Genomic DNA, 26,747 nt, shown 5'->3' with positions numbered 1-26,747 from the left:
TTTATTTCACGGTGAATGTATCTTTTCAGTTTCATAAGACTTATTTTTTAGTTTCCCGGTCCTCTTGACTCTAAGCCCACACATGTTGGCAGATATTTAGGTGTTTCAAAACATTTTTAAATCAGTTTATAACTGATATGCCTTACTGTATCCAAGAAGCTTGTATGCAAGACATATTCAGAAAGTAAGTTTACTGTGAATTTTTGTTTTTTGGGGTTAGCAACACCTGAGTGGTAGGCGGGTTACCTCAGACGAGAGCGAGCATTGCAGGAACACGGTAGTACATAAACTCATGTTTTATTTCCCAGTTGCATGAAAGATGTCAGTAAAAAATCTCATCAAGTGTGAGTCCCCTGTTTTGACCCGCTTCCTAATCATGGAGGGAATGACATCTACTGTAATTTTTTGACAAATCGAAACGGTTTACAGCAAGGGTCTTATGAACAGAACAAGTTTGTTTATGTGGTGTAGGGAGTTTAGTGGAGGCAGAACAAATGTTAATGCCAAACAGAGGAGTGGAATGGTTTCCATTATGACTGATGAGTTGGTGTGTGAAAAAAATTCAAGGAAATTGTTCGTGAAGACTGCCGATTGACGGTGGACGAAATTTCAGCGATGTGTCCCCAACTCTCCAGAACTCTTGTGAGACACTTGCAGAAACACTGGGGTACCACAAACTGCATGCAAGACTGGTCCCAAAATAGCTGAAAGAGCAGCACTAGAACAATGGGTGAGTATTGCCTGCAAGATTATTGAGCGACTTTTTGAATTGGAAGGTGAGGATTTTCTCAACTCTGTGACTGGAGATGGATAGCTCATTACAAGCCTAAGACAAAAAAACAATTGTCACAGTGCTGTCACATCCACATCTACATACATACTCCACAATCCACCATACGGCACCTGGCAGAGGGTACCTCGTATCACAACTAGCATCTTCTCTCCCTGTTCCACTCCCAAACAGAACGAGGGGAAAATGACTGCCTATATGCCTCTGTACGAGGCCTAATCTCTCTTATCTTATCTTTGTGGTCTTTCCGCGAAATGTAAGTTGGCGGCAGTAAAATTGTACTGCAGTCAGTCTCAAATGCTGGTTCTCTAAATTTCCTCAGTAGCGATTCACGAAAAGAACGCCTCCTTTCCTCTAGAGACTCCCACCCGAGTTCCTGAAGCAATCCAACCTGATAGGGATCCCAAACGCTCGAGCAGTACTCAAGAATAGGTCGTATTAGTGTTTTATAAGCGGTCTCCTTTACAGATGAACCACATCTTCCCAAAATTCTACCAATGAACTGAAGACGACTATCTGCCTTCCCTACAACTGCCATTACATGCTTGTCCCACTTCATATCACTCTGCAATGTTACGCCCAAATATTTAATCAACATGACTGTGTCAAGCACTACACTACTAATGGGGTGTTCAAACGTTACAGGATTCTTTTTCCTATTCATCTGCATTAATTTACTTTTACCTATATTTAGAGTTAGCTGCCATTCTTTACACCATGTCCAAGTCATCTTGTATCCTCCTACAGTCACTCAACAATGACACCTTCCTGTACGCCACAGCATTATCAGCAAACAGCCGCACATTGCTATCCACCCTATCCAAAAGATCATTTGTGTAGATAGAAAACAACAGCGGACCTACCACATTCCCTGGGGCACTCCAGATGATACCCTCACCTCCGATGTACACTCACCATCGAGGACAACATACTGGGTTCTATTACTTAAGAAGTCTTCGAGCCACTCACATACTTGGGAACCAATCCCATATGCTCGTACCTTAGTTAGGAGTCTGCAATGGGGCACCAAGTCAAACGTTTTCCGGAAGTCAAGGAATATGGCATCCGTCTGATACCCTTCATCCACGGTTCGCCAGATATCATGTGAAAAAAGGGAAAGTTGCATTTCGCAGGAGCGATGCTTTCTAAAGCCGTGCTGATGCATGGACAGCAACTTCTCTGTCTCAAGGAAATTCATTATATTCGAACTGAGAATATGTTCGAGAATCCTGCAACAAACCGATGTTGAGGATATTGGTCTGTAATTTTGAGGATCCGTCCTTCTACCCTTCTTACATACAGGTGTCACCTGCGCTTTTTTCCAGTCGCTCGGGACTTTACGTTGGGCAAGAGATTCGCAATAAGTGCAAGCTAAGTAAGGAGCCAATGCAGTAGAGTACTCTCTGTAAAACCAAATTGGAATCCCACATCTTCCAGAAAATTAAAAACCACAATTGCAGTCAAAAAAAAATCCTGAACTCAGTGTTTTGGGACTGAAAAGGCATCATTTTGGTCAAGTTTCTGCCTCTGTGGGAGACTATCAGTCCACAATAATATTGTGAGCCCTTAAAAATGCTCATAAGGAACATTCAAAACAAACGGAGGGCAATACAGACACCCCTCTGTGTGGTTGTTGCACGACAATGCCCATTCTCCCCAACCCTTAGTCGCAAAGGTGGTCTTGAACTCATTTGGTTGGGATGTTTTGAACCAGCCCCATATCCTCCTGACTTCACACCTTCAGATTATCATCTTTTCACTTCTGAGAAGGAATTAAATTTTCAACCAGTGAACAGATAAAGATAGAGGTTACGTAGTGGGGGAAAGAGATGGGGGAAGAGTTTTTCAAGGAGGACATAAAGAAACTTTTGCCGTGGCTCACCACTTGCACTGAATGAGATGGCGATTATATGGAAACATATTCTACAGTTTTTTCCCCCAAGTAGACTTTTCCTTTTTTTTTTAAAGTGGGGTCTAGTACTCTTACTTTCTACATGGCTCGGAGTTCACATTGCTAATGATGCAAGTTTTATATGGCCTAATGCTGAAACTTTAAGTGTTCCAGAATGTGAATAAAAGTTATTTACTGGTTCTCTGCAAGTGATCTGTTACTGAACTTGGATTGAAAAACAATATATATTGCTTTTGTACTTTATAACGTCCGACCACAGTGCAAGGAAGAAAGGAAAAAAAAAAAAAAAAAAAAAAGGAAAGAGAATTTTTAAATATCATATGTTTTATTGACAAGATCCGGAACAGGAATTTACATATTAAAGATCTTAAATGTCCAAGCATTGCAACTTTTGCTTTATAGGTATGAGCAGACCATGGAGAGAGGCATTGTTAAAATTAACTGTCACAAATTTTATTTTTATACCGCCATATTCTGGAGCAACTCTTCACTAAAGAAGAAAATGCACACTACACAGAACAGTGTAATAAGAATAATAAGTGGTGCCCATTATAAAACCCCTTGCAGACAAACAGATTACACCCATACAATACCTTTACTCACTTGTGCAGTTTGTTCTCGACACTCGATCACAGGTCTTAACAACTGTCACATTCATAAATATAATACTGGAAGCATAATTACTTACACTATCCATTACAAAGCATTAGAGCGGCACAAAAAAAGAGTGGGGTTTTCAGCTGGAAGCTTAAACTACTTCCACTATCCATTTCAAAGCTTTAAGAGTAGCACAAAAAATAATGAGGTTTTCAGCCATAAAAAGCTTTGACCATTTACCCATGTGAAAAATCAATTAGATAACGAAATTTACTTCAAACACAAACTGAAATCATGTGCTTTACAACTCCTTTTGTGCTTTCTGAATGTCTCATATTGCTGCGTATGTGTGTGCATGTGGGTGCGCGCAAGAACGAGAGAGAGAGAGAGAGAGAGAGGTGCACAGACCCAGTTGCAGTCTGCTTCTCTGACAGTTTTCATGGACAACAAATATTTCACTTCCAATATTTTATATAATTATCGATCATATTTAAGAGTTTTAAATACTGTCATAATCTATTCGTTAAGAGGTGTAATCTTACACTAAAGGTTTAACATGTTAAGACAAATATTACAGTTAGAAACTGTGTATATGTTTTGAGTCTGATAATAACTTGCAAATTTCCCAGACTATATGCGTTCAGTATTTAAGAATGAGAACTCTTAGCCACTTCCCAATAAACTTGATTCGTAACTTCAAACCTTTGCACAACATTTTCTCACTGATACCTCCACAAAATAAAAAAAATTAAAATAAAATGTTAACCCTTAATATATTTTCACTGTTCATGCAGTAAAACTTCACCAAGAGGCATAACATTTTAATTCATTATTTCTTTGCTACTAATTCTTATTTACTACTTATTTTGTAGACAGTATCCACATATACCACTGAATGTGCATGCAAAATTATATCATTGTACAACACACAGCTCAGTACATACGATGTTATAAACGCTGAGATGTGTGAAAAAGTAGATTTTGTTTAGTCTATTCTCCTCCAGTGTTTGATAATGAGAACACTTAATGACTTTCAAGAAACTTTTAATATAATTTCAAACCTTTTCTAAAATTTTTCTCATGAATGTGCTTAACATCAATGTAATCAGATATTGGAAATCGTTTATATGTGGAAGTTCAATTCTTTAAATAATTGTTGGTGGGTTTATTAGTATTAAACAACAAATGTGAATGGTGAGCCAGTTGCCATATTTTTCAGTGGTAAATTAACTGATTCACCCATGTTGCAGCAAGGGATTAGTATTGTGGTCCCTAAAACAGGCAAATAATCAACTTGTGATTACAATAATTTGAAAAGGATAGATTGCTGCTCACGATATAGAGGGAACACTTAAGTCACAGAGAGGCACAATGAAAAGACTACTATATTTAAGATTTTGGCCAAAAGGCATTTTTCTAAAGTAGAAAAAACTCGCACAACTGCTGTCCCTGGTCAGTGTCATTGGGACTGAGTTGTAACTGTGCCTGATGGGAGCAGCAACCCTGTGTGGGTGTTGGGGGTAAGGAGGAGGAATGACATGGGATGGGTGTAGTACTGCATCTGAGAGCATGCAAGGGTGTTGTCAGTGTGAGGATGCTGCATGGAGTTGTGTGTGTGTGCGCGGTGGGGAGGGGGGGGGGGGGATAAGGGGAACAGACTAGTTGGTACATTTTTGGAATAGAAGCTGCTTTGGAGTAGGGTGGGAGAGCAGGGAAGAGAGTAGGTAACTTGAGGACAAGATCTAACAAAGGTTGAAGCCAGGGGGTTATGGGAACATAGGATAAGTTGCAGGGAGTGTTCATGCCATTGCAATTCAGAAAAACTGATGTTGGTAGAAGGGATCCAGATAGCACAGGCAGTGAAGCAGACATTGAAGTGAAGTACATTGTGTTGGGCAGCATGTTCAGCAACTGGGTGGTTCAGCTGTCTCTGGGCCACTGTTTTGTTGGTGCAGACAGCCAGCTTGTTAGTTGTTATGCCCAGGTAGAAAACAGCCCAGTGGTTGCATCTTAGTTTCTAGATGACACGACTGTTTTCACGGGTAGCTCTGGCTTTGATGGGATAGGAGACCCCTGTGCCCAGACTGGAGTAAGTGATGGTGGTGAGGCTGGCCTTGCATGTAGATCTATTGCAGGGATATGAGCTATGAGGCAAGGGGTTGGGAGCAGGAGTTGAGTAGGGATGAATGAGGATATGTATGTTTGAGGGTGACAGAATACCACTGTGCAAGGGGTGGGAAAGATAGGGGTAGGATATTCCTTATTTCAGGGCACAATGAGAGGTAGTCAAAACTGTGGCAGAGAATGTGATTCAGTTGCTCCAGTCCTGGGTAGTACTGAGTCATGATACATGTGCTTCTTTGTGCCCAGACAGTGGATATGTAGGGAATGGTAGGGGACTGGCGAGACAGGGTACGGGAGATCTTGTTTCTAGACAAGTCTGTTCGTGTAATTATGATATGTGAAGGCTTCAGTGACACCCTTGGTATATTTGAAGAGGTAACTGTGATATATGGAATGGGTGGTAGTCGTCAAAGTTAAGGTATTGCTGATGGTTGGTAGGTTCTGATGTAGCCTTCCTGAAGGTGGAAGTCAACTTCGAGGAAGGCGGCTTGTTGGGTTGAGGGTGACGAGGTGAAGCAAACAGTGTTCAGTAGCAGCAACACCATGGACATTGGTGATGTAAATGAAAAGGGAGGTGCTATCAAGAGTGATGAGCACAGTGCTGTATGGTAAAATAATTGTCAAGAGTTGGTGGAGGAAATGGTTGGTGTCTTTTATATGCACAGTCCAGGCACATTAGTGTGACCATCGCCTATGTTCAACTTGAGCATGCAGTAGTCAGTCGCAGATGACAGATGGCTGCACTATCAGCAGAGGTTATGCATTGTGTTGGGGTGAACGCGAATTACAGTCATAATTTGGAAATGGGGTGATTTCTCTGATGTCCAAAATGGCATGATCATTGGCTTTTGGGCAAAGGCTGGGAGCATTTTCAAAATGGCTAAGATTGTCAGCTGCTTACATGCCACCATGCTTGGCAAAATGGCACTATCTGAAACCAGTGCTGCAGCAACTTTGGTGCACCATGGACCATAGATAACAGGTTAACGATGGCTGCAGAGAAGTGCATGGGTAAATAAACATGCAGCTGTTGAGCAACTGGCAACTCGTATGAACCAAAAGCCCACCAACAGTGTCACCTCAATGATCTTTCAGCAAACGTTGCTGCCTATGGGCCTCCGCATCAGGTGCCTGGTTCATGTACTCATAACGGGTGTTGGTGTGCAACATGAAGTGTTTGGTGTGTACAGCGGGAAATGTTTGAAAGCAAATATCCCGCGACAATCATTGGAAGGTGCAGGCTGCAGGAGGGATCATTATGTTCTGGAGAGTGTTTCTGTGGCATTCCCTAGGTAATCTTGTCATTCTGGAAGGCACAATCAATCAACACAAGTATGCATCTATCTTTGGGGCCATGTTGACCCCTATATGTAGTTTTTCCTCAACACAATGGCGGCATCTACAATGAGGACAACACGATGTGCCACACAGTTTGCAGTGTACGTGCTTTGCTTCGGAGAGCGCCAGGATGAGCATGATAATTTTCTAGCTACCCAACTCCCTGGATATAAACCCAGTCGAGAATCTGTAGAACCACCTCGATCAGGCTATTCGCACCATGGATCCTCAAGTGCTACTGACCAAGACAGATGGAGTTGGCATGGCTACACACCCCCCCTTTCAGTAATGCCCAGAACCTCATTAATTCTCTTCCTTCATGTTTCACAGTGGTCTGTGATGTGAAGGTGGTTATTCAGGTTTTTGACAGATGGTCAAAGTAATGTGACTGGATGGTGCAGGAGGGCAGGTTACGGGTAATAGGCTAAAGGTCTTGGTCCGCAAGAGCAGTGATTTTCTCAGTGAGGCACAGTAACAGGCCATAATGGGACATCCTGGGAGATTGGAGGTTGGTTTGTTTGATTTTAGAAAGCATGTAGATGGTAGGTGTGAGGAGAGAGAGAGTTTCAGGGGAGAAGTTATGGGCCGAGCCTAAGGATTTGAGGAGGGACTGGAGATCACGTTGGATTTGTGGAATGGGGCCACTGTGGCAGGATTTTTTTCTGTGTTTATTTAGACTTCTTAATATTGTTTTATGTGCTATCTCTTTGCATTAATTTAACAGCTTCATGACCACTGATAAGACTAGGTAAATTTTAGTACCTCATAATAATGAACTGGCTATATTTGAAAATTATGGACTGATGACTAGGGAGTTTGATCTGAAAAGCACTTATAGCAACTAAAATTCATCACCGAAATTAAAAATGGCTATTCTTACATTAGTAAGATTAAGGCAAATGGTTTGCAAGGATTAAGTGACAGTATGGAGTGCTCTCTCTCTCTCTCTCTCTCTCTCTCTCTCTCTCTCTCTCACACACACACACACACACACACACACACTTACTCTCACTCACTCACTTCAAAGATAGTACACGTGAATTTAGAAACTAAAGAGATCCTATTCTACTGTCCGTTGCTATGGATACTGGGAAAGATTTGAGAGTGAAATTGTTCGTGGCTGTTGTTTCAGAAATGTAGAAAACACTACAGTACTTGTATGAACTATATGAATGCTAGTGTAAAATTATTGTGAATGTATTTATAATGCTAATTTTACACATTAAAAGAAGCATAACATTGTGATGCATGTAGCACTCTACAGGACACCTTCCATGCAAATAAAAATGTAAATGTTGATTTGTTCAAATTCATAAATCTCCCGGAGTTCTTCATGAATTGATTTACTTCAACTTTTTACATGGTATTGTGATAAACAATCAGGCAGTAACAGTGTGCAGGTTTTCAGTTAAAATCAGCTGGAAGAAATAAAATGCTGTGCTGCGAAAATGTGTGGTTTCATTTTCTTTACTGCTGTCATTTTTAACTACAGTACCATTAGGTAAATAGTTTGTCTCATACATATTTGTTTTCCTTATATGTAATTATAAACAAGTTGTTTTCATTTCATTTCATTAATCAGAACAGTCTGATGTTCTGTTTTTCTCCCTTACAGTTGGTTTTAGCAGAATAGTGGAAAGTTGTGAAGATAATGTCATTGAAACCCCTATTGTCACCCAGTCAATCAGGTGGAGAGGTTGCCAAAGACCACATCCAGTTCATCCATTCATTTTAAGCAACTTCAATTTGCAATCGAGGTTTAATTTGTAATTACAAGGGTCTTGGTCAGGGGAGGGGGGGACATAGAAAGGGGGAAAGAGAAAATTGATAGAGAGAAAGGATAGGAGGTGATGGACAGAGAGACAGGAAGGAGGATGGGATTAACTGAGAGAAGAGGGAGGAGGAGGGGATTAGTAGGTTTGTCCATTTCCAATACATACTTAGGAATTGCAAAGCATTGCCAGGCTTGCTAGTAAAGAATATAATATTGCCAAATTCTTGTTTAATGAAGTTCATATACTTCACTGAATTTGTTGCATGAGTGTTCAGATAAGCAATGCTGGATCAGAGTGAGCTGAAACAAAGACGACTTACAACTAGATCGGACTCACTCAGCACAACATAATTGTCTTATTCCTCGCAAAATGGAATTTGTTAAGGGAAGTGGTTACTAATTTCAGTGGAGATAAACTAAGGATGGAGTATTTGTCAAGCTGAATGTAGATAACCTTCCAAACTTTTGACTAAAACTGAAAATTTAAAATAAAAAGTTGATATCCCCAATAACAGAGAGTGAAAAAGCCTGGCATCTTTATAAATATGTGTATTTGTCTCAAATTCCAAATATTTTGTAAGTACACTGTCAAAGAACACAAAGATGAATCAGTGAATATTGGATTAAACCAAGAAAGTACAGGGTGAAGTAGAAATAACTCCACATTTGGAAATAAATAAGAGTCTGGTTAATTGAGATAGGTAAGTTTAAGGCATAAGCCCATGACTGGGCTATTGGCGACTGGATGTACAGTGCAGTCTTTCTTCACTGTGACAGGAGGAGGTGGAGGGTAGTGGGCCCTTCACCCCTGCCATCCTTTCCCATTGGAAAAGATTTCCAGTACTCATTTGATATCAGATTGAGTAGGCCTAGCACCATATGGATTTACTTGAATGAGGAAAAATCCCATATCTACCCAGGGTTGATCCTTGGCTTCCAAGCTTAGAGTTAAGTGCTCTTCCTGGAATGTCACCATGACCACAGGTGAAGTAAGGAATAGAACAAAATCTCATATTTATGAAAACCATATATTTTTTTAAAAAAATTTCAATTGCCACCTTTTGATGGAATTATATAGGAATATGTCTGTCACTTTGCTGGACATTGTTGACAGAATTGCAGACATTTTACATCATAGAGGGTCAACTGCTTAGGCAATTGAGGAAGGTTCATTGTTGTATGGAGTCTCCTTTCCATGTTGGGTTAACACAGGTTTTTAAGGGTAGTGTAACCACAACTGAAACCTTATTTAAATTCAGTGATGCCTTTGAACAGTTCCATGCCCCCAGGGTCATCATCTGTCAGTATTAAGTCATAAATAGAATAGAGGTAATGGAAGGATTGGAGGTAGCCACTTCAGTATAGTTGGGCAGTTGACAGGCCAGAAAACTAAATTAAAATGATTGCTCACATATTGGATGAAGTCCTTTCTCAAGGCTGTAACAAAAACAGAGACACGTGGTTCCAGTGTCAGTCTGGGATGAGGATATATGTTCAGTGGAGTGAGTGAGAAGAACAAAGGGAGCGGAGTTAAGAAAGAAAGGGAGGTGTAGATGAGGGCTGGTGAGGCTGCCCTGATACGCAGAGGAAGGAAATTGTATTATGCATATAATGACAGGTAGGAGTGGATTGAGAATTATCTTTTTTATTTTATTAATTATTTGGGAGGACGGGAGGAGGAGATAGCTACAAGGAAGATTCCGAAGAAAATAGTGTGGATGTAGAGTATTGGAGTGATGTGAGAGGTCTAGGGTCAGATGAATTTGGTTGTATGTTCAGGGAGTATTGTGGGCTCAAAGGATACTTTTTGGATAGTGCATGTCCGTAAAAGCCTTGTTAAGATGTTCAGCATAATGGGAAAGGGATTGCTGATCACCATAGATGCATTGCCCATAGGTCCTTCACAGAAATGCATTACCCTCCAGTTCTAGTGCATAAACGGATCTCATATGTATGTCCACACATGCTCCTAACTCCCCAGTCACCCCCAGACCAGTTGCAAATGAGCACTGTTCTCTGTACACAGTATCATCCCAGACTGGAACAAGTGAGTCATGTCCTCCACTGGGCTTGTATGGCCTGTGTTTCATCATGCCCTGAAATGAGGAATATCCTTTCGAAATGGATCACATCCATGCTAAAGACCCCGGCATGATCTGTCCTATGCACCTACACAGCGCATCCTATTCCAATCTTATCAGTTTCATACTCTATCCTTATCAATGGGAGGGCCACCTGTGAACACAGTAATGTCGTATATAAAATCTGGTGTAGCTAACCAACAGCATTTTATTGTAGCATTACCACTAACATGCCTTCCATCCCAGTGGTTGGCCACAGCCAAACTAACAAAGGGGAAAGTTGACAGTGTAGTAGCAGAACATGGCACTGAGCACATAATGTTCGTCTTCAATTTCTGCTTCACACCCTGTGGCAACACATTCTAAAAACACATCCTGATCCTGCAATCCCCTGGGCACTTATCTTCACTAGCTCCTTTGCGTACCAACCTCCACATCTGTCTCCATGCCTCCCACTTTACACCATTAACCTGCACCCACACTCTTCTCTGTAGTCCTTCCTCTGCTGTGTTTTCACCTCTTCCAACCCATTCCTCAACTTTGTGTCTTAGATGCAACTTTATCTTCCTGAGCAAGGACAAACTCACAAGTTTCCCATCTATCATGTTTCTGTTCTTCCTCTCCTTCTTTGCAACCAGCTCTCCCTCACTCCACACCTTTCTTCATCTGCCCTCTTCCTTTTTCTGTCACTTACTCCACCTGACACACCCCACAGCAGAGTTGAGCTGCAACACTGGGATGATCTCTCTCTCTCTCTCTCTCTCTCTCTCTCTCTCACTCACTCACACACACACACACACACACACAAACACAAACACTAGCAATGATTGGAATCTTTTTCTTGTGGCTGTTGACTGCTCAATGCCTCCTGCCACCATAAAAATTGTGTGTTTGAGAACCATTTTATCAAAACAACAATGTTCCTGGAAACAACACTGTCATGTGGATTTTTGTTGTGATCAGTATTATGGTAGTGACACAAGAATCCCACTCATTGTTCCATATTTGTGGATAACAATTTTTCTGTTTTTCTTCTTCTAGACTGGCATAGAATTTGTTCTTAAATAATAAAATATAATGCACTTATTACTGATCAAAACATTCAGTAAACTGAATTTGAAAAATATATTAGTGAATGAAACATCGCACTGCTACAGTCAGTATGAATGTTGCTATTCCTTACAGGGTCATGGAAAGCATAAGCCTAAAGATCGCAGTAAATCAGGCAGCCGTGAGAAACGTCAGTGTCCAAATAACAAGAAATTTAAAAACCAAAAAGGAAATAACAAGAAATCTGAAAAGAAACCAGAAAAGTACAATAAAAAAGGAAACAAGAAACATAGAAATTAGCCTCTTTATTATTGAATGGTAAACTTGAAAGAATTTTTTTGTGATTTTATTCTCATTGATCAATTATTTAATTAGAAATTAAACTATTTTAAAGGAGACTGACCTTACTTGAGATTGGGCATCGTTGCGTGGTCCAAGCAAGTGAATATCAGTTAGTTGTGCAGAGTGTAAAGGTATTCGGGATTTTATGTCGCAGACATACGACATAGTCTTTTCTTTTTTTTTTTTAAGAAAGTTAGTGAGAGACTCATGGATGTACGATGTGTAATAGTGTGAAATACCATTCTGTTGTGTAGGTTAGCTGGAAGGATGCCTGAATCTGAATATACATTATTAACTCAAGAAACAAATATATTAAAATGCTTCATTTTTAGTACATAGGACAATACTCCAGGCAGGAGTTTTCATTACATGTTTGCGCAAAAGTGTAATGTTTCCACTCAGAAATTATCTGTAGCTTACAATGAACCATGTTCTGTGACTTATGAGATTTTTATCACCATTTTGTAGACTTAAATGTACTTGAAACACCTATTTTCTATATATCAGAGAAGGAAAATTGCTGCTCACCATATAGCAGAGATGCTGAGTCGCGATAGGCACTACAAAAAGATTCACACAATTATAGATTTCAGCCAGTAAGGCCTTTGTCAGCAGTAGACACACACACAAACACGCACACACACACTCATGCAAACGCAACTTGCACACACGTCTGCAGACTCAGATAACTCTACAAAATCATAACATCAATTTCCTTCTTCATAACAATTTCAGTTTCGACAGACTTGGGTTGGCATTGGGAATCAGTAGTTAGTTTTCCTTTTACATAGATAACACAAATTGCAGAAAGATAACGATACTTGGCAATGTTTCAAATTAGTGCAGGTATTTTGAACTTGCATTTAAAGTGTAGCATTGCCGGAAATGAGGTTTGTGGATTTTACTTGGGGCCTGTCACCCATCCTAGAGATAACAGCAGTGCTGCGTTTTCATTTTATGGGCAACACTTTTGTGTTGAGTTAAAGACAGTCTGATCTGTAGAATCCAAAAAAAGAAGCAAATCTTAGAAATTAATCTGTACTCTGTATCAGGAATACACTCCTACTATCGTGTTTAGTTTTATCTTGCTAATTCCAGGTGAATTTAAATAAGTATTAGGAATAAGCTAGTGTTATACATTTTAGTGTTATTCTTGCTAAAACCATACGAATTTAATCAAGTAAACTAGAAGCAAAGCCATTTGCATTTTGTATTTTTTTTTATTAAAAAAACCTGCTGCTTCCTCAGTTATATTAAATAGCTGCCATTGGTAACTTTCAAAGAAAATAGTTTCCCTTATACCTAAAAGTAAAACCCTGTTTCCAGTACATTACTATTTTACATTCAGCTATGCAACAAACACCACCAACTGTCACGTGGGCGAGTAAATGTGTTGGTAAGAGAGAATAAGAATTCCAGTTCACATTCTGCTGAATAAACACTTTATTTACTATAGATGCATTGCCCCAGAAGATAATTCCATAAGGTATAAAAAGTGAAAATATACAAAACAACCCAACACTGTTCTCTTTATATTAGCACAGTAAGAGATGCTTCTGCACGGTCCAGTCACATTAATTTGACCACCATGTATGTTTTGACATCAACAAGCAGTAACCACTCACAGATACAGGTGGCAGCTTTAGTAATTGAGGGGATATTAAACGTGTCAGGGGAACACAGAAACTGTGCAGTCATAGTCGTAATGTGGATAAATGATGTATCTGACATCCAAAGGGCATGCTCATTAGTTTTTGGCCCAGGGGTGGAAGCATTTCCAAAATAGCCAAGTTGGTAAACTGTGTGACACTGTGGTTAAAGTAACTTCTTCTTCAGTAGCACTACAGCCCTTGGTGAGCCTCGGCTTCTTCAACAATCTTCCTCCACACTTCTCAGTTATTTGCTGCTCTTTTCCACCCCCGGACTCCCATATTTGCAAAGTAAGTTCTGTTTCCTGCTTGTATTCTTTCCCTTATAGCCTGTTGTCATTTGTTTATTAGGGCTCCCAAGTAGTTAAAAGAAGACACTCCATTGAAGCATTTCCCATTGATGTTTAGGTTTTTAGGGGTTCTTCTGGTCTCAGATTGTGACATTACCATATATTTTTTTTTGTTTTCATTTGCTATGAGGCCAATTTTTAAGGCTTCTGTTTCCATTGTCCGGTATGTTTCTAGGAGTGTATTGATGTTTCTTCATGCTATAACAATGTCATCAGCGTATGCACATATCTGGCAAGTTTTCATAAATATGGTGCCTCGGTTAAAGTATACTGTGAATGGCAAAATGGCGCTATCCCAGAGAGGCAGCTGTGGTGCACCATGGACCACAGATGACAGGGGTGAACAATGACTCTAGAGATGTGTACAGACAAATAGCCATGCAACAGTTGAGCAACTAACCACCCAGATGAACCAAGGGACCACCTACAGTGTCTCCTCAGTCACCGTTCAGCGAAGGTTGCTGTGTATCTACCTGATTCACGCACTCATGTCGACTGCTGTATATCAGCAATGAAGGCTGAAATTTGCAAGCCAGCACCAGAACTAGATGCCCACAGAGTGGCAACAGGTGGATTTTTTAGATTAATAACGTTTTATGTTCCATCAGACCAAGGGCCATTGGCATGTATGGCACGAAATACCTGAATACAAATACCCTGCAACATCATTATGGTTTGGGGAATGTTTTTGTGCCATTCCCTGGGTGATCTTGTCATTCTGGAAGGTACAATGGAGCAACAGAAATATACACATGTCCTTGGCGACATTGTCCACCCTTTTATGTACTTTGTTTTTCCTCATCACAATGGCATCTAGCAGCTGGGCAAAGCAATGTGTCACACAGCTCGCAATGTACGTGCATAGTTCAAAGAGCAGGTGGATGAGTTTACTGTACTCCCCTGGCCACTGAACTCCCCAAATTGAAGCCCATTCGAGAATCTGTGGGAGCACTTCCATTGGCCTGTTCACGCCATGGATTCTCAACCTTGAAAACTAGTGCAGCTGGCCATGGCACTGGAATATCGATGGCTGCACATCCCTGCCGGCACCTTCTAGAATACCACTGACTCTCTTACTGCACGTCCCGCAGTGGTCTGCACTATCAAAAGGACTTTTGACATGTGGTCACATTAATGAGACTGGACAATGTAAGAGCAAAACATGCTTAACTGAGCTTGATTAGTAAAACTTTGTGTTGGATCAGTTTTAACTTGTTATCCAGCTGGATCCCAAATAATTTTACTCTGTGTATCTCACTTGTTTAGCCATGTGAATTGGCCAGGTACAGGTCCCAACATTTCCACTGCTGCCAGAAATGAAGCACTGTTCAATACTCCACTTTATCAGTGAGCTTCGGTGTTTTGTTTTGGGTCATCTAGCTACAGTATTAGATGAAAAGTATCAGTGCATTGCTTGTGAGTTGTATTGTAAGGAAAATATCTATACTCTCTACTGGTTCTAATCTCTCCATCACAGTTCTAAAAATCTATCTTTAATAGAGAGAAAAGGTTGATTTTCAGTAGTTTTGAATAGGATAATACAAATGTTGAACAAAGCCATGTTTTTTAATTTCCTTACAGACAGTTTTAAAGATGTGGAACTTGAAATATGAAATAACAGAACAGATTATCTGAGAAACAGCTGAATAGCACCCAACGGTAAATAAAGTAGAACTTACATAAACTCCCCAGTTTTCCTCCGTAGTCAGTCAGAATCTGTATTTTATGCAGTCATTTCACTTATAATCTTGTATGTTACTTTGACAATGTGTTGCGTGCCTTTGAAAGTAAATTCATAAGTGGCACTGATGTCACCACAGTTGTCAGCTATTCATTGACTAGCTTATAGAACATGTCTTGCCATTACTCTAAAGGGATTGGTCCAAGTCCAAGTGATGAAACAAGTATTGCCAAATAAAGGCCAGTTCCATCTTTTTGATCATTCAGAGCATATATGAAAGAAGTGACTGCTTCATTCCTTTTCTTTTGTTTGCTATGTACTAATGTCTTATAATGATTCCAAAAGTCATACACCATTTCGAGAGAATTACTATTTGGTTCGCTGCAGCTGGTACCACCAGTATCAGTAAGAATTTCATAATAAATGTTTTATTGCAGGTGTTTAGCTCACACAACCTCTTGAATTTTAAAAATCTACATTTTTGTTTCTTGTGTCAAGTAAGCAGCATACTGCAATCAAATGACTATCTTCAATTTGTCCAACTTTTGCATTCAGTTATGGAAAGTGCTGAAATTGAGTCGTGGCCAAAATTTTAGGTCAGTAATAAAAATGTAACAAACAATGAGCAGGATCACCTCATACAATACCTGCTGTAAAGTAATGGCTGTAAGTAAAAGTATTAATTGAAGAGTATTGAGTAAAATAATACCGATGTCGAAATGAAACTACTTGATACCATACTGAGACGTAAGAGTACTTTTTCCATGTGTCTGTGTCTAGCAGTGTGCTGCGGTACTGTAGCATGGAGATTTCAATGTTCGCCTCCCAACAAATAAAACATTAATTATATAATTTTGTTTTTTTGGAAGTTACAATTAAAACTTCCACTACCCCTCATAGATTTGAAAGCTTTGTCCACTAGTGGTGGTACATTCCTTGGGTGCCTAAATCTGGTAATACTGAGTACAGAGTTGAAGAGAATGAGAATATTCAAGGATAGTGTCAGAATGAGAGGCAAGCCAGTAATAATGTGTCTGCTACAGACATGACCTGTAAACAAGTATAAGTTAGAGCATTTGAACAGAATTCACAATCTAATCTGCCTCAGACCAGGATGAATAGTGGAACTTCCTGGCAGACTAAAATTGTGTGCCGGACTGAGACTCGAGCTCAGGACCTTTGCCTTTCGTGGGCAAGTGCTCTACCATCTGAGCTATCCATGCAAGACTCACGACCCGTCCTCACAAATATTGACTGCTCAGTTTTCATTTATGCTGTGTATAAGGCCACCATAGCACTGTACTGCCTTTTGTCACCTGGTGCACATATTGCTGGATCATACTGTGAGCCGTACAAGGATAAACATAATTTTACATTCCATATATTCAGAGACAATAGGAGATAAAACCACTAGTGGTGGTACATTCCTTGGGTGCCTAAATCTGGTAATACTGAGTACAGAGTTGAAGAGAATGAGAATATTCAAGGATAGTGTCAGAATGAGAGGCAAGCCAGTAATAATGTGTCTGCTACAGACATGACCTGTAAACAAGTATAAGTTAGAGCATTTGAACAGAATTCACAATCTAATCTGCCTCAGACCAGGATGAATAGTGGAACTTCCTGGCAGACTGAAATTGTGTGCCGGACTGAGACTCGAGCTCAGGACCTTTGCCTTTCGTGGGCAAGTGCTCTACCATCTGAGCTATCCATGCAAGACTCACGACCCGTCCTCACAGCTTCAATTCTGCCAGTACCTCATCTCCTATCTTCCAAGCTTCACAGAAGCTCTTCTGTGGTAGAGCACTTGCCTGTGAAAGGCAAAGGTCCCGAGTTGAGTCTCGGTCCGGCACAGAGTTTTAATCTGCCAGGAAGTTTCATATCAGGTTCTCAGAAGAGCTTCTGTGAAGTTTGGAAGGTAGGAGATGAGGTACTGGCAGAACTGAAGCTGTGAGGACAGGTCGTGAGTCATGCTTGGATAGCTGCCAGGAAGTTTCATATCAGTGCATGTTCCGCTGCAGAGTGAAAATCTCATTCTGGAAGGATGAATAATTATCGTTAAACAAATATTGTTCTTGATTAAATACAAGTGTGGATTACAAACTTCCATCATGCTGCAGTAGCTATGAATCAGTAACTTCTGTTAACCAGTACAACGAAAAACCAGTCTGAAGTTGAAAAATTCACTTTATTTCTATTTATTTTTTATTTATTTCTTTATTTTCACTCGGTGACTAGTTTTGGGCCGAGATTCATTTTCAAATCATCATAACATAATCAAAAATGGTATTCCTGTATGCACTGTAACTGTTTGTTTACAAATTTTTAACTTGCTTTTTACATTTTCGGAAATATCATTTCTGCCTGTGTTACAGTGATTTGAAAATGGGTCTCAGTCCAAACCTAGTCTTCGAGTGGAATTTGCAATATTGGACGTTTTTTGTAATATGGATTATATGAAGTAGTTACTCATGGCAATATTCTCCTATACTTTATATCTAAAAACAAAGATGATGTGACTTACCAAATGAAAGTGCTGGCAGGTCGACAGACACACAAACGAACACAAACATACACACAAAATTCAAGCTTTCGCAACAAACTGTTGCCTCATCAGGAAAGAGGGAAGGAGAGGGAAAGACGAAAGGATGTGGGTTTTAAGGGAGAGGGTAAGGAGTCATTCCAATCCCGGGAGCGGAAAGACTTACCTTAGGGGGAAAAAAGGACAGGTATACACTCGCACACACACACATATCCCCATATGTGTGTGTGTGCGAGTGTATACCTGTCCTTTTTTCCCCCTAAGGTAAGTCTTTTCGCTCCCGGGATTGGAATGACTCCTTACCCTCTCCCTTAAAACCCACATCCTTTCGTCTTTCCCTCTCCTTCCCTCTTTCCTGATGAGGCAACAGTTTGTTGCGAAAGCTTGAATTTTGTGTGTATGTTTGTGTTCGTTTGTGTGTCTGTCGACCTGCCAGCACTTTCATTTGGTAAGTCACATCATCTTTGTTTTTAGATATATTTTTCCTACGTGGAATGTTTCCCTCTATTATAACCTTCTCCTATACTTTGTCACATTTCCCCTGTTTTGATTCTGATTTAATCGTTTCATTTAATCAAGGATTCTTCAATGTTTGCTTTTTTTTTTTTTTTTTTTTTTTTTTTTTTTTTTTTTTAATTCTTGGAAACCCTAAAACTGTGTGATTTTGTGTGTGGGTGTTCTTTTCTTTTGGATGTCTTAATCTGCTCATAACCTTGATCAAGAGGAATGAAGGAAGCAATAAGCCAACAATTTTAAAAATAAATTCATAAAAGCTATCAAAGTAGAGGCCTGTATTAATTTTTCATTACATTTCATTAATACTTGCTCCAATGATTATGAATATGACACACTTTTCTTTATTTCTTTCTTTTTGTTCTGTACTTCATATCTAAAAATTCAACTATTGAGTAGAAGGAGTTGTCATTCAGAAGTTCTTTTAATTTGTTTGTTTATTTTTAAATGCTATTTGGGTATCTGTCAGACTTTTACTGCTGTTTGGCAAAGACTCATGATAGCATAATGCGCCCCTTTCTGTGCCAAAGTCAGATTTAACCCAGAATAGTGATGATCATCCTTTCTTCTAGTGTTGTGGCTATGCACTTTGCTGTTATTTTTTAATTGGAATGGGTTATTGATAACGATTTTCATTGGTGAATATGTGTATTGTGAAGGTATTGTAAATATCCCTAGTTCCTTAAGTAAATGTCTGCAAGGTGATCTTTGGGGAGCCCAACCATTATTCTGATTACACACTCTCATGCAATAACTACTTTTTCTCTTAATGATGAAATTACCTAAAATATGATGCCATATGAAAGCAGTGAATGAAAATAGGCATATATAGCATAAGTTGAAACTAACCATTTCAGCATATCATCAATGTGTTTCTTCCAAAGCAATTTCTTGTCAATACACACACCAAGAAATTTTGAATATTCTGCCTTAGCAACAGACTTCTGTTCAAAGGCTATATTTATCAGTGGTTATGCCATTTATTGTACAGAACTGTATATGCGATGTTTTCTCAAAATTTAGTGAGAGTACATTTGTAGAGAACCACTTAATAATTTTCTGAAATACATTATTTACAATGTCCTCATCTTCAGCAAAAAGAACTAGCTTTCCATCTTCGTGAATTTAGAGTGGCAATCATTGATATATATTAGGAACAATAAGGGAGCCAAGACTCGACCCTGTGGGACACCGTTCTTGATACCTCCCCCGTTAGAGTAGTCTGTTGATTTTTGCAGACTGTCTGTACTGTTAATTTCAGCCTTCTCTTCTAGTTAAGTATGAATTGAACATTAAACCATTTGTGCACTGTTCCACTCATACCACAATACATAAGCTTATCTAGAAAAAATTCAAGATTCACACAGTCAAAAGCTTTTGAGAGATCACAAAAAATCCTATTGAGTGATGTTCTGTTATTCAGACCATTTAATATTTGATCAGTGAAAGCATGTATAGTGTTTTCTGTTGAAAAGCCTTTCTGAAAACCGAAATGACATTTCGTTAGTACTTTATTTTTACCTGTAAATATAATGTCATATGAAAGCAGTGGATGAAAATAGGCACAGTAGGCTAATTTACTAATATGTTTATCACCAAAATGCACAATAACCCTAATAGCATAAGTAGCTCAACTCAAACGTTTCGGATAAAGTTGTCAGAAGTGAGATTATGTGATAGTTGTTAGCATCAGACCTATCCCCCTTTTTATGCAATGGTTTAACAATAGTATATTCTGGCTGGAAAAATATCCTCTTTTTGTGAATACTACATATGTGGGTGAGAATCATTCTTACCTTTTGGATACAAGTCTTAGTACTGTGTTTGAAATGCCATCAATTCCATGTGAGCTTTTACTTTTGAGTGATTTTATTATTTTCCTAATTTCAGTAGGAAGGGTGGGTTGAATTTCAGTTTTATCAAATTGCTTAGGTATTGCATCTTCCATATAATGAACAGTTGGAGCCTATTTTCTACTTCTGACATTTTGTTAACAAACTTTTCAGTGAGTTTGATAAAAATTCAGTCTTCCTGTGCTGCTTGCCCTGTTTACCTTTTAACAATATTCCAAATTGTTTTAATTTTATTATCAGAGGTGTTAATCTCATACATAATGCACACACTTCTGGACTTTTTAATAACTTTTCTTAGTACCGTGCAATAGTTTTTATAAAGTTCGACTGTTTCTGGATCATTACCCCTTCTAGCTATAAGATAAATTTCCCTTTTCTGCTTACAAGGTATTTTTTTCCTCTAGTAAGCCACAGCTTTATGGATGGTTTCTTACAATTATGTTTCACTATTTTCTTAGGGAAACTGTTTCCAGATATACTCACAAAGCTATCAAGATATATGTTAAGTTTTAAATTAGCATTGGTTCCCTGCACTCTTCATCCCTGCCTAACTGTTGCAAGTTGTCACTAAAACTTGCAGTTGTTAAATTGTCAATTGAACACACTATTTTGGAGGCTGTTTTGCATTACTATATGGAGCTGTGTCATATACTGTAACTAGCTCTGTTTCACCGAGGAAGACTGCACTGTAGTTCCGTCTCTAGAGTGTCGCACAGATGACAAAATGGTAGATATCGAAATAGACGACAGAGGGATAGAGAAACAATTAAAATCGCTCAAAAGAGGAAAGGCCGCTGGACCTGATGGGATACCAGTTCGATTTTACACAGAGTACGCGAAGGAACTTGCCCCCTTCTTGCAGCAGTGTACCGTAGGTCTCTAGAAGAGCAATGCATTCCAAAGGATTGGAAAAGAGCACAGATCACCCCGTTTTCAAGAAGGGACATCAAACAGATGTGCAGAACTATAGACCTATATCTCTAACGTCGATCAGTTGTAGAATTTTGGAACACGTATTATGTTCGAGTATAATGACTTTTCTGGAGACTAGAAATCTACTCTGTAGGAATCAGCATGGGTTTCAAAAAAGACGGTCGTGTAAAACCCAGCTCGCGCTATTCGTCCACGAGACTCAGAGGGCCATAGACACGGGTTCCCAGCTAGATGCCGTGTTTCTTGACTTCCGTAAGGTGTTCAATACAATTCCCCACAGTCGTTTAATAAACAAAGTAAGAGCATATGGACTATCAGACCAATTGTGTGATTGGACTGAAGAGTTCCTAGATAACAGAACGCAGCATGTCATTCTCAATGGAGAGAAGTCCTCTGAAGTAAGAGTGATTTCAGGTGTGCCGCAGGGGAGTGTCATAGGACCGTTGCTATTCACAATATACATAAATGAGCTTGTGGATGACATTGGAAGTTCACTGAGGCTTTTTGCAGATGATGCTGTGGTGTATTGAGAGGTTGTAACAATGGAAAATTGTACTGAAATGCAGGAGGATCTGCAGCGAATTGACGCATGGTGCAGGGAATGGCAATTGAATCTCAATGTAGACAAGTCTAATGTGCTGCGAATACATAGAAAGATAGATCCCTTATCATTTAGTTACAAATTAGCAGGTCAGCAACTGGAAGCAGTTAATTCCATAAATTATCTGGGAGTACGCATTAGGAGTGATTTAAAATGGAATGATCATGTAAAGTTGATCGTTGGTAAAGCAGATGCCAGACTGAGATTCATTGGAAGAATCCTAAGGAAATGCAATCTGAAAACGAAGGAAGTAGGTTACAGTACGCTTGTTCACCCACTGCTTGAATACTGCTCAGCAGTGTGGGATCCGTACCAGATAGGGTTGATTGAAGAGATAGAGAAGATCCAACAGAGAGCAGCGTGCTTCGTTACTGAATAATTTAGTAATCGCGAAAGCGTTACGGAGATGATAGATAAACTCCAGTGGAAGACTCTGCAGGAGAGACGCTCAGTAGCTTGGTACGGGCTTTTGTTAAAGTTTCAAGAACATACCTTCACTGAAGAGTCAAACAGTACATTCCTCCCTCCTACGTATATCTCGCGAAGAGACCATGAGAATAAAATCAGAGAGATTAGAGCCCACACAGAAGCATACCGACAAACCTTCTTTCCGCGAACAATACGAGGCTGGAATAGAAGGGAGAACCGATAGAGGTACTCAAGGTACCCTCCGCCACACACCGTCAGGTGGCTTGCGGAGTGTGGGTGTAGATGTAGCTGTGAATTGTGATCCAAAAGACCAATCTTAACAGGAAAAGTTTTTATTTGATTACATTTATCTTATTCTATAAAAAGATTATCTACCAGTGAACTGTTTTTGTGTTTTGTGTACTTCATCAGGTCAGAGAGGCAGTGTTGGTTCTAAAAGTTCAGAACTTTTGTGTTCAAGGTATCTTTCAAATTTCGTGTTAACTAACAGGGTAGAGAGCATACTCCGAATAACATTACCACCTCAATCTCATATGAGATTTTGGAATAGCTTCGTTCATTTATTGATAATACTATGGCTACTGCCAGCAATGCTTTACTTTAAGAAATACAGCCACCAGCCAATTTTTGTTTATGTCTATTTATGCAAAGACCCATTTTTTACTGGTGTAATATATTTATATTTTTGTCACTATAAGATTGTTATTGAATGTGTTTTGAACCTGTGGTTACCTTCTGTTCTGTAATTTGTGGCTTCATTTTCCACATGTGGAAGATATAAATGTATTATGTGACTTGTATTGTTGTCTAAAAACTTTACTAAAAGTTGCTGGCGTCTGTATTTCTTCAACTGATTCTGTTCACAGCCACAAAGTTCAACCACTGTTACCATCAAGAAACTAATGCCTGTAGTACATTTCACTATTTATTCACTTGCATGATTTGTTTCTTTATTCTAGGATACGGCAGAATCATCAAAACCTAAGCACACCAGTAATGTTTGGTTGAAGAGCGCACAGATGCCAGTAGCTGACATTGATGTAGGTACTGCTATTTTGTGCCTTTGTGCAGCAGATCGCTCGGTCAACTCAACATTAGAATTATTGGACAGAAAATTCAGAATAATGCCGCAGTATCAGCAAATGGACAGAAAGCTTGGCAAATTTATTGCTATACAAAAACCAAATTATTACATTTTCCTTTTAATTGTTAGAGAGAGCAAAGGCAGTCCACTTTCGTTTAGAGCACTTGGAGACTGTATGCGGCAAGTCTGTAAGTTGATTGACAAGGACAGATACGAATATGTTGCTGTAGAAGCTTTTGATGACGAGGATGATCCACTTCTATTTGAAAAAGTCATAACTGTTATAAAGACAGGACTCGATACAAAGTATCAAAAAGAGTTGTGGTTATGTTATCCTGCAACAGTTTCAAGAGTACCCAACACAAGGCCAAGCAGTGAAACATAATTCTCTTTCATATATTATAGTTCTTTGTAATGATATTAAACAAGTGAATGTAAAATAAAAATGTAAGAATATTTTCATAAATAAATATAATTGGTGTATATTTGTAATTTTATGATATTTAAAGTGTTAATAACTTGAACCTATGACATTACTGCATCCCATTAACTTTTACAAGATATTTGCAGGAATGAATAGGTCTCAGACTGACAGTTGTTGCTATGAACACTTCTCCTCCCATCCAGAAAGAGGAGTGTTCATAGCACCAACCATAAACATCAAAAGTAACCAGGATTACTGTCATCATTGTGTAACTACTGCAACCTACATCCATTTGAACCTGCCCCACACTTCTCACACCACTACCAAATTGGCGATCCCTTGATGCCTCAGGGTGTGTCATATGAACTGATACCTTCTTTTAATAAAGTTGTGCACTAAACTTTTCACTCAGTTTATTCAGTATCTCCTAAAGTTATTTTATCTGCTTTTTAGCATTCTTCTGTAGCACCAAATTTCAGAAGCTTCTATTCCTTTCTTGTCTGAACTGTTCATTGTTCACATTATATCTCTGTACAAGGCTACGCACAGATACCTTCAGGAAAGGGTTCCTAACACTTGAGATTTATATAAAACTAACAAGTTGCTCTTTTTCAGAAACATATCTTGCTAAATCTAAGTTAAATACTTTTTAAAAAAATTAAAACAATCTTGATCTGATATAAATGTTTATTAAAATAGTGACTTGTTTCAGTCTATTTTTAAGACTGTCTTCAGACCATTCGCCAATGTGGCAGGTTGAGGTAGTGAATGGTATAATATAATAAAAATATATATATAATAAAAAAAAGTTAAGATATAGGGAATTAATGAGATCAATTTTTTGGCACTCGGGCAAGCACAATAAGCTGGGCTACGCCTGTAAATGAGTTCATATTAGTTCTGCACGAACGAAATAATCTTTCTCTTGCTATAAATTTATGCTTACCAATTAATAATACTACGTCCGATTGCTGTATCCACCTACAAAATCTTGACTGTGTCCATGATACGGTAATCAGATCTTCGTGATAACTGAAGTACACAGGTGGGCTTCTTCAATTCTTCTCTATTACAGTTTTACTTGGAATAATAACACAATTTCTCACTAATGAATTATGAATGTATCATTAATTCTACACACATCAAAAGTACAAACTTTTCACTTATTCTCATAACCAAAATTGCTACTGCCGATTATGCTCTAAAATAACATGCGTCTACCTTCGTTCATTAACAGAGTGTGAGTCCTTCCCCTTGCCAAGAAACAGGAAAAATATCATGTTTTTTAACATTTGAAAATCAAAAATACATGATGGTAGGCGCAGGCTCTATGCTGGGCTACCACTTCACCTTTTCTCTTTGCCTTTATTAAACAAAAACATAAAAGCAAGAAATGCAAAAGGTACGTCACAAATGGCCCCTTACTGTATACTGTCGTAACGCCCCCCCCCCCCCTTCCACCCTCTCCCCACTGTATACTGTCGGAAATGAGTCTCTTTATTTAGGGAGACAGTATACAGTAGCCATATTTATGTTGGGTCTCATAATTTGGTCATTTAGTGCACCTCAATGGAGTTTTAATACCCTTATGCTACTACAAGTATATCTACAAATTCATACACATAAATACATTCACATGTATTTTTATTACATAATTGCATGTCCATGTTGTGCTTCCGTCTTAGTTTATTATTTATCCTTACATTTGTTAAGCTGTGTGGTGTGAACAGGGAAAAAATTTTAAATTTCTTAAATGGCCCTTTCAAGCTGGTTTAAAAATTGTTTTTCTCACTTGCTTTTGGTTCATTGGCAATTCTGAGAATGTGTCCTTTCGGCACATGCTATATCATTGTTCGCTGTACATATGGCCTGAAGCAGCTTATTGTTCACCGCGCCCATCACAGTGACGTCAGTGCCACATGAGCACCAGCACTGCCTGCACACCCACTGTAATGTCGCTCCAGGCTTATGAAGTCGATGTTGTATATGCCGTCCAGTCCAGAGACGGGTTACGACAGATTCAGCTCCAAAGCTCAACCCCAAGAACACCAATACCCCATCTCGCACCTGGACGAAGTTTTCTGCCAGCGAAATTGAAGGTAGGGGCTGCACTGCAGGACTCGGCATTATGTTCTGTTGTGCATTGCAGTTCGGCGGTCGTCACACATCATTTAGTGGTTATATGGATTTCCTCTGATTTCTCCGTCGCACATGCATCTCACCACTGTATTCACTTCACTAGACTGTAGTGTCTACTCTTATCAAAGCTCAGCCATTATTTTCACTGTTATCAGGCCTTACTATTTTTGTATCACTTCATTCCATCTTACACAGTTATATATGTAAATCAGAAGGAATCTTGTATTTATTCTGAATATTTGCATTTTCTTTTCTTGTCTTGCAGGAGTGACCTTCTGCGCATTATTACCTTCACAATTACACATAGAAAATACGTTCCAGCACTATTCACTACATGGAAAAAGAGGATTTGCTAGGGTTTGCTTCAGAGATCAAGCTACTTCTAGGATTGCTACTTGTAGTGTGTTGTTAGTGTACTTATTCTATCCTTGGCATTTGATAAATCTTCATACTATGTACAATATTGGCACGTGCTCGTTTGTGAGCGAGTATGGGGAATGTTTTATACCTTGACAATCCTGACTTCATCATTGCTTGTTAA

At 39.1% G+C, this 26,747-nt stretch overlaps 2 protein-coding genes across 6 annotated transcripts in view; both read left to right on the top strand.

Moving 5' to 3' along the window:
* LOC126202964 (transcription initiation factor TFIID subunit 1-like) overlaps positions 1-24,135 on the top strand; it is a 184,793-nt gene extending 160,658 nt beyond the window's left edge. For 4 of the 5 annotated variants that reach the window (XM_049937098.1, XM_049937100.1, XM_049937099.1 and 1 more), the window contains one exon: positions 23,519-24,135. In XM_049937098.1, the coding sequence (XP_049793055.1) occupies positions 23,519-24,028 (510 nt within the window). In that variant the 3' untranslated portion in view covers positions 24,029-24,135. Of the gene's footprint in view, positions 1-11,801; positions 11,985-23,518 lie in introns of all 5 variants that reach the window. The other variant, XM_049937101.1, reaches the window with a different exon arrangement.
* Positions 24,136-24,215: 80 nt separating this feature from the next.
* Positions 24,216-26,747, top strand: LOC126204291 (uncharacterized). The gene is made up of 4 exons (XM_049938679.1): positions 24,216-24,335; positions 25,798-25,925; positions 26,042-26,166; positions 26,472-26,747. Exons 1-4 carry the CDS (start codon positions 24,216-24,218, stop codon positions 26,717-26,719), a joined length of 621 nt encoding a protein of 206 aa, XP_049794636.1. The 3' UTR covers positions 26,720-26,747.

Source organism: Schistocerca nitens, chromosome 9, assembly GCF_023898315.1.
Source record: "Schistocerca nitens isolate TAMUIC-IGC-003100 chromosome 9, iqSchNite1.1, whole genome shotgun sequence".
NCBI classification, from domain to species: Eukaryota; Metazoa; Arthropoda; class Insecta; order Orthoptera; family Acrididae; genus Schistocerca; species Schistocerca nitens.
Note: the sequence above shows the minus strand (reverse complement) of the source record. Positions and strands in the feature narration are given on the sequence as shown.

Bases quoted from the DNA above. Each gene is read 5' to 3' on its own strand.
- LOC126204291 (XM_049938679.1), top strand. From the start codon at position 24,216: ATGAATAGGTCTCAGACTGACAGTTGTTGCTATGAACACTTCTCCTCC. The intron at 24,336-25,797 runs GTAACTACTGCA...TGGTGTGAACAG, and splicing joins AGGATTACTGTCATCATTGT to GGAAAAAATTTTAAATTTCT. The intron at 26,167-26,471 runs GTAGGGGCTGCA...CTTGTCTTGCAG, and splicing joins TTCTGCCAGCGAAATTGAAG to GAGTGACCTTCTGCGCATTA.